This window comes from Artemia franciscana, unplaced genomic scaffold (genome assembly GCF_032884065.1).
Source record: "Artemia franciscana unplaced genomic scaffold, ASM3288406v1 PGA_scaffold_30, whole genome shotgun sequence".
Classification (NCBI taxonomy): Eukaryota; Metazoa; Arthropoda; class Branchiopoda; order Anostraca; family Artemiidae; genus Artemia; species Artemia franciscana.
This window is the reverse complement of record NW_027062662.1, coordinates 1,712,891-1,726,525: the sequence shown is the minus strand read 5'-3', so window position 1 is coordinate 1,726,525 and position 13,635 is coordinate 1,712,891. Positions and strand designations below refer to the sequence as shown.

Sequence of the window (13,635 nt, the reverse complement as noted above, 5' to 3'; positions counted from 1 at the left end):
TGGTCCAAATCTTGGGGTGGGCATGAACTCCATCTGGGGCCCCCCTGATTCACTTTGTGTAAGAAAAGTCCGGGTTTTGGCAGCACATTGATCAAATATTTTAAGTAAAAATGCATTTTCAGCACCCATTTGTTGCTTGGAAATGTACTGTAACCAAATGTGGAACTCAGCCACACTGACCCCTAAGATTAATTATAAAAACGAAGAATACAATCAACGAGGTTAAGTGATTAAACTGAAAGTGGAAAATTCAACCAGACTACAGGCTGGCATTCCTCAGCGAGAAACTTTCTTATTTAAGTAAACAATACGTCGGTGAAAGTAACATTCATTGTTATGCTGAGGGTTGTAACCAAAATCTCAGTGTCCCTTCAGCAGAAATCTTCCAGATCAAATATATTTACAAAAAGGAAAAACATAACAAGAAAAAAATATATAACAACATTCAAGGTAACAAGGGGAACCGCCGAGCTTTCATCTTTGGAAAATCGTCAACAAGCTGGTTGTAGTCCAAATTTTTTACTAAATCCTTCTCTGTAAATATCAAAAGGAGGTGACTGAGACGATCATCTCCTGTTGTAGACTGCAGGTAGTTTTTCACTATTTCTAGGCTAGAAAACAAACGCTCATTGCTCTCTGTTGTCTCAGGAAGTGTGGCAGCAATACGAAGTACCTTAATTACTTCTGAGTAAGCCACCGGTAATGCCTGAAGGTGGTCGACAATGTCTAGCAAGTTTTTCGGCTTTATCTCCTCATTGAGCAAGAAACACTTGGCAATACCACCTTGAGATTCGAGAAGAATGCTGTCGATATCCAGCTCGCCGTAAAGAGAAGAGAAAAGCTTGAGCAGCTCTGTGTCCATAAACTTGGTTGAGCTTGGATCCAAGGCTTCGAGCTTACTCAGTACTGGCAAGTTAGGCTGTGAACCTTCTGTCAAATTCAGCTAGTAGACGGTCAAAAGTTCTGAAGTATTCTTGCTTCATTTCATCCGCCAAAGTAGTAGTCCAATTTCCAGATTCGATGAAATTCTTTCCTAGCGTTGAAGTTGTCACAAATTGTTTCAGATGCTTGGTGATCTTTTGAATTCTTCAAGGTTGTCCTTTCTGACTAACAGAGGAGGGTCTAGTTGTGGGTCCACTCACAGCAGGTACTTCAATTTTGAGTTCTGTTGCAAACTCTTTAGCCTTCTTGAAAAGCGATACAAATGAAGCATCTGAACGCAGGTTGGTGAGTTTGCTTCTTGTTGCCTGAATCAGGGTGTACGATCGAGAAATAACCAAGTTGACGGCGACGGCATGGAGTTGCTGAGACAGCGATTTCGTCGCTCGCGTAATTGCTTCTATGTAGTGCAATTGGAAGATAACAAGGAACAATTCCATCAAGAAATGATAGGCCAGGAACTGACCTATTTTAGTCTATCAACTTAGAGGAATTACTGCAAATGTTCAGAATTTATAATATTAATATAATCATCTAGGAAACGGGCATTTGACACAACTTGAGAATTAGATTATGTATCTAACCTGCTTTCAAAGTTTACAATGGTTAATAGCAAATAGTGTTATTATTATGGCCGGCAAAGGACCCTTTTTGGTGGAAGCTTGGGCCCCCTGGAAAATCTGGAGTGGGCATTTGCCCCCCCCCCCCCCCCCCCCAAATGGCGCCTCTGAAGATAATAAAGAAACATGTATGAAAATAATATATGCACGACGCAGTGTGAAAAAGGGAAACCCTACGAGGGTTGGATATCAGTTGGCTCATTTAGTACCTACAAGCCATAAAATAAAACTAATAATATACTGGAACACAAATTAAAAGAAGATAAAATGGAAACGTGCATGAAAACAAATATATGAAAACATACACGAAACACAATGAAAAAGGAAAACCCCCAGAAATTTAACTTATAGTTGGCTCATTTAGTTGCCTACTTGTAAGTCATTAAATTAAAATAAAAGCGTAAGGGAACACGAAATGAAAAAGAAGATAATAAGGAAACATGCATGAAAACAATTATATGAAAACTTGCACGAAACACAATGAAAAAGGAAAACACCCACTTAGTACTTGTAATAGTACTTGTGTATATAGGAGAACCTCCACAGATTTGGCTGTCAATTGACTCACCTAGTACCTGTAATTCATAAAAGTAAATTAATAACACAAGGGAACACAAAATGAAAAAGTAGATAATAAGGTAACATGCATGAAAACAAAACTACAAACACATGCACGATTTACAATGAAAAAGAAAACCCCCAGAAGTTTGGCTATCAGTTGGCTCATTTAGTTCCATTAAGTCATAAAATGAAACTAATAGCGTAAGGGAACACAAAATGAGAAAGAAGATAATTAGGAAACACGCATGATAACACATATATGAAAACATGAACGATACACAATGAAAAAGGAAAACCCCCTGAAGTTTGGCTATCAGTTGGCTCATTTAGTACCTGTAAGTCATAAAATTAAACTAATAGCGTAAGGGAACATAAAATGAAAAAGAAGATAATAAGGAAACATGCATGAAAACAATTATATGAAAACATGTGCGAAACACAATGAAGAGGGAAACCCCCACAGATTTGGGTATCAATTGGCTCACTTAGTACCTGTAAGTCATAAAACTAAATTAATGACATGAGGGAATACAAAATGAAAAATTAGATAATAAGGAAACATGCATGAAAACAATTATATGAAAACTTGCACGAAACACAATGAAAAAGGAAACCCCCCAGAGGTTTGGCTATCGGTTGGCTCATTTAGTACGTTTTTAGTCATAAAATTAAACTAACAGCGTAAAGGAACACAAAATGAAAAAGAAGATAATATGGAAACATGCATGAAAACAAATATATGAAAACATGCACGAAACACAATGAAAAAGGAAAACCCCCAGAAGTTTAGCTAATAGTTGGCTCATTTAGTAGCCTACTTGTAAGTCATAAAATTAAAATAAAAGCGTAAGGGAACACAAAATGAAAAAGAAGATAATAAGGAAAGATGCATGAAAACAATTATATGAAAACTTGCACGAAACACAATGAAAAAGGAAAACACCCACTTAGTACTTGTAAGTCATAAAATTATATTAATAACATAAGGGAGCACAAAATGAAAAAGTAGATAAAAAAGAAACATGCATGAAAACAAATATATAAAAACATGCACGATACACAATGAAAAAAGAAAACCACCAGAGGTTTGGCTATCAGCTGGCTCATTTAATACGTGTAAGTCATAAAATTAAATTAATAACACAAAAGAAAACCTTAATGAAAATGCTAATAAGGAGGAAGCATTCATGAAAACATATATATTAAATGTTTATGAAAACATGTATGAAACATAATGAAAAAGGAAAACCCTAGCGGATTGGCCATCGACTTGCTCACTTAGTATCTGTATGGAATAAAATATTATCTTATTAAATCCCTTATTATTGACTTATTCAATATTAAACTAATAAATACACATAAAGAAACTATGAGAAAATAAATTGATTTGAAACAAAATTTTGTCGTCCTAAACAACCATGGCTATGCACTTAAGATTTTTTTTTTTTTCTATTTATTTATTTTTTTTTTTTTTTTTTTTTTTTGTTCTCTTTTTTCGTATGTTATAAATATGGAAAAAAAATTAGATTAAAAAAATTAAAAGAATTAATACTACTCAAAACACAATTTGGTCCACAAAAGGCTTGTAGCATTAGTACTATCTAATAGTTGTTTGTTTTTATTCAGCTTGGTAGCACTATACTACTCACCCTTCCCTCAAGATTAAATTATATCGTCGTACAATATTTTCGTTTAATCTGCTTCTTTTGATAAACTAAAACACTTCCCTCACGAAATACAACTCCTGCATAGCCTACGCCCCTAATATAATTAAAGACAAGAGATTACCATGAAAATAATTATTATATATTTTTTATTGCTTTAATTTACAATTGAACTGATTTTTTTTTTTTTTTTTGATGAGCCTGGAATCAAATCCACCAGTTTTCTGGATCTTATCCGCCCTCCCTTCCTTTGTCTCAGGATGAGGCTAACTTAGAAGCTTTATCACGAACATTTATTTATGATTGAACATCCATTGCCAGACTAATCTTCCGTTTGAGTTTAATCTTCTGTTTTCCGTTTGGCTTGAAACACATTTTATTGTCTAAATTTTTACTTCCAATTTTTAATCGAAACTCCAATAAAGCTCCCAAGTCCCTTTTTGGTAATTGAAACGCCTAATAAGTGCTGAAGTCCTAGTCCTTACGTTTTGGATTCACATACTCACCCATAAATGTAGAGCTACCTCCATATATAATATATTACTGACTACTCACTATTTTCGCTTTTCTATTTTTTTTTCTTTTTACCACCTACAAAAAAAAGAACTAAGATAAACGTATTGAGGACTATTACTGTTATTGGTCACATTTCACGTAACACCAGCACCACTTGTGGGACATTATAGAAAAACAAGTTTTTTTTTTAACTGATAGTAAGGAGCAACATTAAACCTCAAAATGAATGGAAATGGTTCAGTATATGAAGGGTTGCCGCCTTCTCAATGCCTTGCTCTTTATGCTAAAGATGTTAGAACTTTTAAAAAAGTTTTTTTTTTTTAATTAAACGGCCCTAGTGTTTCAGCAGCCGTTCTTCAAAAATTTGGACAAACAGTCAAGCTTTAGCGTAAAGAGCAAGATAATGAAGAGGGGGCAATCTTCATATACTGAACAATTTCTGTTTGCTTCGAGATTTAACTTTGCTTCTTACTTTCAGCTGAAAAAAAAATTATTTTTTTTGTTATCTAATTTATGATTATTTTTTTTTCAAATAATGCCGGTGAATCAGGCTTCTCATCCATGAAATATACCCCTGCCCCTTACAGAACTCACCTCCCTGGAAATTTCATCCAACTTAAAGTACAACCCCACGCCCCCTTAAAATTCACTTCAGAGAGTTTTATCCTCGCTGAAAATCCCCCCCGTAAATTTCTTGCAGAATTCAGCTGGAAAAATTCTCCTTATCATACTTTCATTTGAAAAAGACATTAATTTCTAATCGGTTTCCTGGTCATTCCGAAAATGCCCCCTTCCGTGGAAATATTTTACCGAAAATCAAAACACGTGGAAAATAACCCCCCGAACATTTCCACAGGCAAAATTGAGTTGGTAAAGATAATGTTAGACAATTAAAAGGAATTTCGTATAGGAATTCTGCCAAATCCCTCCAATGTAAAATTTTCCCTGGAAAATTCACCCCCTGGAATCATTCTCCCTATGAAAATCCACCCCAGGCAAAAAATACTTTCCCCCTTGAAAAATATCTGTATACTTCCCAATAGCAAATACTATGCGTAAGTAATGGGCAAGTTTCATACCTTAGAAGCCTCTCCCCACGGACTGTAATGGTTCATTTTACCCCTAAAGAATATTTATTTGATCTTTCGACTATATTGAACAAAATAATATCTAAAAATATTAATCACATAACTTTGGGGAAAATGGGCGTGGGAGGGGGCCAGTTGCTCTTCAATCTTTTCGATTACTTGAAAAGTACACTAGAACTTTTAATTTCCGTTCGAATACTCCCTCTCCCGATCTTCTAGGACCATTATTTCGATACGATCATCCCTAAGAAAAAAAAAAATAATTAAACACACATCCGTGATCTTTCTTCTGGCAAAAATAGCAAAATTTTACATTCTTGTATATAGGAGTTTGAAACTTATACGTCTGGTTTCTCTGGCACGCTGAATCTGAAGGTGTGGTTTTCATTAAGATTGCTTTAATTTTAGGGCGTGTTTCCCCTATTTCAAAACTTAAGCAAATTTTCTCATACTCGTAGCATTTTATGGGTACTACTATACTTGATGGATATATTTGGAATCAGCACAAAAAGCTGATTCTTTTGATGTAACTGTTGATATTAAAACTTTTTATTTGCTCAGACGCCATTTTCAAATTACAACTATCTGATTAGCGCGGTATACGGGGCTCTTTGAATAGCGCTTGGTTCAACTGTGAGATTGAGCATCCTGTGCTGGGCGTGGGGGTCGAGGAAAGTTAGGGGGATAGGTGCTGCAACATTAGTCGTGAATCTGGCTAAAAAACCGAGTGTGTACTACATTCACCTTCGCCCACCGAAAGCTTGTCGTCATTAACATTTTATGGTTGGTAATTCTAGTCAAGCATGAGCACTAGTACTTAACTTTAGTTTCGTTTAATTATGTTTATTGTTTATCATGTATTGTGAAATGTTTATAATTTAACTAAGCATTGTCTTTGCTAAATATTAACTCTTCTTCACTACCATTGAAGAAAAATGCCATATTGAAGACTTAGGGTACGCACAAGGCCCTTTACTCTTTTTAATTGGGTGTTCAGTATCCATTATAAAACGATTTACCGAAACAAGTTTTCAGACATCTTGAAAACATATTTAGGCCCGTGCTTTTCACAAACGTTCCAAAACCCCTTTCCCCTGAAGGATATCTAATACCCTTCGAGTTCTGGAGTGTGAACGTCCTCTCCCCCCAATTTAAATTCATACATGTTTGAAGAAAGAAATTAACGAGCAAATTAGTAAAGATTTTAAATACAAATAGCTGATGTCTGCTGCATTTATAAATTAACTCTAATTGACTGAATTATTAATAGGTGAGGTTTCACCCTGGGTTACATTCATGCAAATATTAACTATTCATGATGATATATCTATGGTTTCATCTTAAATTAGTGTTTAGTTGGTTTATTTTTTACACTGCTGTTATGAGTTAAAGGAATGTTATTACTTAGGTGAGTCTTACATACTTTTAATTTTATCAACCTGAAATTGGGATTTAAGTTAACAGAAATTATTTTTTAGCAGCTTCAATGTTAGGAACAAGTGTGATAATTAATACCATTTCAACCGCGTCACAGCTATCCTTCTACAGAATGGGTGGATATAGCCCAGGGGTGGATCTAGAGCAAAATCTTGGGGGGGTGCAATGTGACAAGGGTTCGAACGATCGAAATCTTGGGGGGGGGGTGTAACAAAGGTGCCAATAATTGACCAAATTGGCGAATTTATTCTAAAAAAGAGTTAAAAAAAGAAACAGGGAAAGAGGGCGCAAGAAAAAATCTTGAGGGACAGGGTCTCCTGGATACATCAGTGCCCAGGGCTTATGTACAAAATTTTACTAACTCAACTTATTTGTTTTTATTATTATTTATTATCCATAGTTTATTCATAATCCCCAAATGATACAATTTGAAAAAAAAACAGCGAACTATTTTTTATCACCCTTCTTTGCAGCTACGCACGTGCCTAAGTCATAATACATGTCTCGCCCCTCCTCTCCTAAAATTTTTCTTCTTGAAATTTGATTTTGAAGTGAACCTCTCAGTTTAAAATTACAGCAGGTATAGGACAGATTCTCCGACAACCTTTTTCTTTCAATGCATCCAGCCCCGTCACGCGCCCATAGACAGGAATTTATTTCAATTTCCTGCTTTGTTTTTTCTCGGTATTTTTATGCGTGGCTCAATTCCACAAGTATTACCAAAGAGCATGGGTAGCTTATAAGAGTAAGAACTGCCACTTACGACAAAAAGAAGTATCAACACCATCTAGTGTTCGGTGACACTTGTTTAAGTTCCGTAATTATTTTTCCACTCTTATTAGTTACGCAAACTTTGACTACTACAAGCTAGGCTTGTCTGTCACACTTCCACTACGCGTGCCATACGCCATTAGATTCTCGTGTGCACGATTTTCCATGATAAGGAATTCATTCGCCTTATTCAAGTTTTAGTCTGTCATTGTTTTTGTAACTAGTGCTCACCAATTAAAGATTCATATTTAAGTCTAAATTTTTTGTAGACAAGGTCAAGTAATGAATTAATTGGATTTATGCTCTCTTACTTATTCCCTGGAGACTATTACAAAACTACAAAAAATTAACCTGATTTACTTGAGGAATAAACATAACAGGATTACAAGAGTACGAGTATTATAAAAAGGATAAATGTACGTTTGTATGGTTATGTTTTAAGAGCATTCCTAGGAGGGCGAAATAACAGAAATATACGTTAACTTGTTTGGAGGGAGGAAGGGAAATCAGGGTGGGCTTCAGGGCCTGCAACCTCCTCAAAGCTATATTTCCTGAATTTGTGGGCACTTCTTACTCAAATAAATTTTGTTTTTTATTATCCCCCCTCCCCCACATAAGACAATTCATACTACGGTGCCAGGGATAGAGGCTCTTCAAAACAGAAAAAGTAAACCATACTGATATCTCTCGTCTTTGGCCCTATCCCCTAAAAATATTAACATTTTAACAATTTTCTGGTATTTTATGTGTTTTTTGACGAACCCGAGCTATGCTGAAATGAATTCTTGTATCCCTTAATCTTCGATTATCATTTGAAAAACAAATAAAAATTTCTAGATATATATTTTCTAATGTGAAATTTGTCGTTTTCAACAAGATATTTCCCCCTCTATTACCCTTGTCCATGACATAGCACATACTATTTAGAGGTTTATTTTGATTCAAACGAGATCTTGGAATTTATCTGGTGTCACGTGTGGGCCCCTTGGAGTGCAAAGAAGAGATTGTTACTCTCAGATCTCTGTTTACTTAAAAGGGTCACTGGATCTCGGTATTTGCGATAAAGTTAGCCCTCTCCTAGCTTTCTATGACAAAAAGCTATATTATGAGAATACAAAAAGGACAAAATATAGACGATCATCGGAACAGTTTTTAAAAGAAGAAGGGTAAATTTTTTCCAAATGTTCTTTTTACTATAGCCTCATCAAGAGTTGTTTTTTTTTTCGATCGATCTTTGGGATATGGAGAAACTCTGCTATGACAACCAAGAAAAAATGAATCATATAGCCAGAGACTGTCATTTGAGGATTAAAATGGGTTTTTGGGCCTCCAGGATTAAACTAGTCCTCCTTAAAATCATAAATTCAGTAGCAGCAATTGATAAACTTTGGTTAAAGTAAGCCGCTGCTATAGTGCTTAAAAACAAGTGTAAAAAATTCCAATTAATAATGATTTGTGTTATTGGTGATACTGGTAATGATTACCTAGATTTGGCGTCGCAACATATTATAATCGAAAGGTTAACTTGATAAGATTTTAAAAAACAGTTTGAAATCCCTCGAGACTGATGGCAAATCAAAAGAAACTGTGGGTTTTTCGGTACTGATATAATTCGAAACACTTCACCGGGAATTTGAAGTCCTGTGTTTCAAAAATCAAAGAAAATTACATTTCCTCCTTTTTTCTCTTCTCATTTTGTCTCTTTCTTTTCTTCGTGCCAACAGAAACTATTCAATTTTGTTGGGGGGGGGCGAGATTCAGATATCTATCCTTTGTTTGACAATTTAATAAGTACGCAGAAATGCAAAAGAAATGGTACATAAGGAGGAGCCCACCTGAGTGCGTCCCGGGGAACCAGAACCCAACTAGATGGTTGTAGCTTGAAAGGTGACGGATAGAGGCTGAATTTGTTGTTATCTAATGCCACAATAAAGTAAAACTGTTGATAAATAAAGGCAAAATAGCCAGTATTAACTCTTCATATGTTTTAAGCCTTAGGGGCTGTCAGCTATATCGACACTGTCATCATACTGTAGAATGAGGATGGGGAATGTGAGTTCCAGACGTTTATCCCCCCACCCTGCGGAAAATACAACAACCCCCACGTGGCTGGCTGGTCTCCAGTCACTTTGGACTTAAAATGGACTAGAACTCTTAATTTGTCATCTAATGAACACGCTCCAAAGTTTCTGCAACCATGAGGCGAAGGTATTGATGAGGAAAGGGCAGCACCTCTCCTAAATGAAATGAATTCTGCTGATTTTGGGGTTTAATCTAACTCTTTACTTTCATAATAACAGTGTAGACCAGAAATCATAAGGAAGTAGATATCAGTAGTGACGGCTCACTACTTTCAAAGAGGCATACAGGGGGTGTACAATTGGAGCTACCACCCCCTAAATTGTTATTACGTTCACCTGGATCTTACGCAATACGATAGTAAACTTGTAACGGCATAATATATATGTATGTTACGTAATAAAGTTTGTTTACTCATGCAAATGGATGTAGGTGGTTGTTACGTAATAGAATTTGTTGTCTTAGGGCAAGATAAGATATTTATTTCAAAGAATGTCTATCACAAGCCCCGAAGGGTCGAATTTGCATTCCGGAGTCATAAAACCAAAACAAACAAAATCCAAAATAAAGCAAAAAAACTGGCAAAACAATGCCAAAAACAACAATATCAGAATTGCAAAATTATTCATTAGTCAAAAACATTAAGCGACAAAATGTCAAAAAGCTAAAAAGGTAGAAACTAAAAAGGAGTGAAACAAGATATATAACATATATTCTCTTAAAAGAGAATACATATTCCCTTTTAAAACGTTTATACGAGAATATATAAATAAAAGAATCAAACGAAAATAAAACTTGGGTATCAACAGTACCAACAAACAGAAAGAGGAAAAACGTACTGTTTATTTTATCAGTAATAAAGAGAACAAAGATTTTTTCATATCTGGAGGTAAAGCAATTGATGGGGGACAAGAAAGGAACGAGTTGAGAAACAGTACGTGGCAGGCGGAGTCGTGGTAGGGAATTTCTATGGGGAAAATGTTTTTTGTGAGAAGCTTTATTATTGCATTTAATGCAAAATGGAGGCACGACGGTCCTCTCCTGTGCTCAAACACTTACAGCTTTGCCTTTCTTAGAAGGACTGAGTGTGGTGCCTTAAGTTCTTTAAAAATTATTCTCAGGGCTCTTTCTTTAATATATTTGATTTTTCTGAGTCATCGCGGGAGATGCCAGGATGCAAAACTGGACAGGCATATTCAAGATGTTGGCGGACGAAGGAAGCATAGATCCTTAAAGAATGGGATGGGGGAACATTAAATTTATTCAAGAACTTAAGGAGAGAGATGGACGTATTAGTTCTATGGACAATATCTTTACTGTGGACATCTCACTTTAAATTAGAGGAAATACTAACCCCTAGTAATTTAAAGGAAATCACAGAAATATCTGGAGGCAAAGGGATGAGGTTTAAAGGGAAAATAATGGCATTATAGTAGATTTAGAATGGTTGACTCTCATTTCTAAGTTCGCAGCATCATCTGCGATATCATTGAGGATACTTATAGGGTTGATTAATAAGTTTCGGTAGCAGGTTTCAACAACCGTTAGGGAATTCAGAAAAATCCATCCGTCGGGAAATTTCTTACCGAGGCTATTTATCATAACAAAAAAAGGATAGGACCTAGGAGAGTACCTGGGGTGCTCCATTTTGGACAGGGAGGAACATGAATAACGATTCCAATATTTGACTACTTGTGATCTATTTGATAAGAAGAAAGTAACCAATTTGAGAAGGAAAGAATCAATACTGAAATCAGTTACAAGCTCCTGAGCTAGAATATTGTGGTTAACAAGGTCAAATGCTTTTTGAAGGTCAATGGAAATTAAATTTAGCCGGCAAATAGGTTTTTCGAGAATTCTACTAATCCAGTCTATAATAAAAACGAGGTAATGGGAAGTAAAAGTGAATTTGAGGTTCCTGAATTGTCTCAGATCTGTGAGAGGTAGTATTTTTATGGCACTTGGTATCTACCAAGTGACATATAGCGACCGCAAATTCTGTCAGTGTGTCTGTTCCGGTTTTGCTACTTTAGGCACTTCCAGGTAAGCTAGGACGATGAAATTTGGGAGGCGTATCAGGAACCAGACTAAATTAAATTGGAAATTGTCTTTTCCCCAATTTGATCATCTGGGGGGAGTGGGAAGACGGCTAAATCGAAAAAATTAGAAAAATGAGTTTTTTTACGTGGAAGGATATCGTGTCTCGGAGCTCTTATTTTAAATCCCAACCGGATCTGGTGACATTGTGGGGAGTTGGGGGGAACCAAAAATTTTGGAAAACGCTTAGAGTGGAGGGATCCGGATGAAACTTGGTGGGAAAAATAATCACAAGTCGTAGATACGTGATTGACATAACTGGAACGGATCCGCTCTCTTTCGTGTAGTTGGGGGGAGGAGGGGGCTAATTCTGAAAAAATAGAAAACATGAGGCATTTTTAACTTACGAAGGAGTGCTCAGATCTTAATGAAATTTGCTCTTTGGAAGGATGTCGTGTCTTAGAGCTCTTTTTTGAAATCCCGATCGGATCCGGTGACATTGGGGGGAGTTGGGGGGCTAAAATCTTGGAAAACGCTTATAGTGGAGGGATCGGGATTAAACTTTTTGGGAAAAATAATCCCAAGTCCTACTTACGTGATTGACATAACCGGAACGGATCCACTCTCTTTGAGGGAGTTGGGGGAAGGGTTAATCCCAAAGAATTAAAAAAATGAGGTATTTTTACCTTGCCAAGGAGTGATCGGATCTTAATGAAATTTCATATTTAGAAGGACCTCGTAACTCAGATCTCTTATTTTAAATCCCGACCGGATCCAATGTCATTGGGGGGCACGGCAATCTTGGAAAACGCTTAAAGCGGAGAGATCAGGATGAAACTTGGAGGGAAGAATAAGCACAAATTCAAGATGTGTGACGGAAATAACCGAACCGGATCCACTCCATTTGGTGGAAAGGGGAAGGGGGGAGTAATTCGGAAAAATTAGAAAAAATGAGGTATTTGTAACTTACAAACGGGTGATCAGATCTTAACGATGTTTGATCTTTAGAAGGATATTGTGCTTTTGAACTTTCATTTTAAATCCTAACCAGATCCGGTGAAATTGAGTGGAGCTAGAGTGGGAAACTGGAAATATTGGAAACCGGAAATCTTGGGAAACGCTTAGAGTGGAGAGATGGGGATGAAACTTGATGGGAAAAATAAGCACAAGTAAGTAAGTAAGTAAGTAAGTAAGTACTTTTATTACCCGAAAATTTACTGGAATTACAAGTTTCGTTCTTTTTACAACGGAGCCGTTCTCTTTAGGGGAGCTGGGGGTTGTTAATTTGGAAAAATTAGAAAAATTGAGGTATTTTAACTTAAAAATGGGTGACCAGATCTTAATGAAATTTTATATTTATAAACAACTCATGCCTCAGAGCTCTTACTTCAAACCCCGACTCGATCTGACATTGGAGGAAGTTGGAGGGGGAAACCGGAAATCTTGGAAAACGCTAATGTCGTAGATGCGTGATTGACGTACCCGGACTGGATTCGCTCTCTTTTGGGGGAGTTAAGGGGTGGAGTTCAGTGCTTTGGTGAGTTTGTTGCTTCTGGACGTGCTAGGATGATGAAAATTGGTAGGTGTGTCAGGGAGCTGCACAAATTGAATTGATAAAGTCGTTTTCCCCGATTTGACCATCTGGGGGGCTGAAGTGAGAGGAAGAATAGAAAAATTCAGGTATTTTAACTTACGATTGGGTGATCGGATCCTAATGAATTTTGATATTTAGAAGGACCTCGTGACTCAGAGCTCTTATTTTAAATCCCGACCGGCATTAGGCCTCTGATTTTCCTTTTAAAACAATCTATTGATTCTTAAAATTTTGCCAGAGCTCATACCATATGAGCTCTTGGCTATTGGCTCTTCCGACCTCGTCACAAGTGCCATATGAGCTCTTGTTTCTTTTAGACACTCTGCAGA

At 36.4% G+C, this 13,635-nt stretch overlaps 1 protein-coding gene across 4 annotated transcripts in view; it reads left to right on the top strand.

Moving 5' to 3' along the window:
- The window catches only part of LOC136041592 (uncharacterized), a 53,944-nt gene that overhangs the window by 17,693 nt on the left and 22,616 nt on the right, over window positions 1-13,635 (top strand). Inside the window, exon 1 of one of the 4 annotated variants that reach the window (XM_065726293.1) lies at window positions 6,706-6,796. The exons of the other annotated variants lie outside the window; for them this stretch is intronic. Coding sequence (XP_065582365.1) covers window positions 6,783-6,796 — 14 coding nt within the window. The 5' untranslated portion in view covers window positions 6,706-6,782. Of the gene's footprint in view, window positions 1-6,705; window positions 6,797-13,635 lie in introns of those variants that run through there. 4 annotated transcript variants of the gene reach the window in all.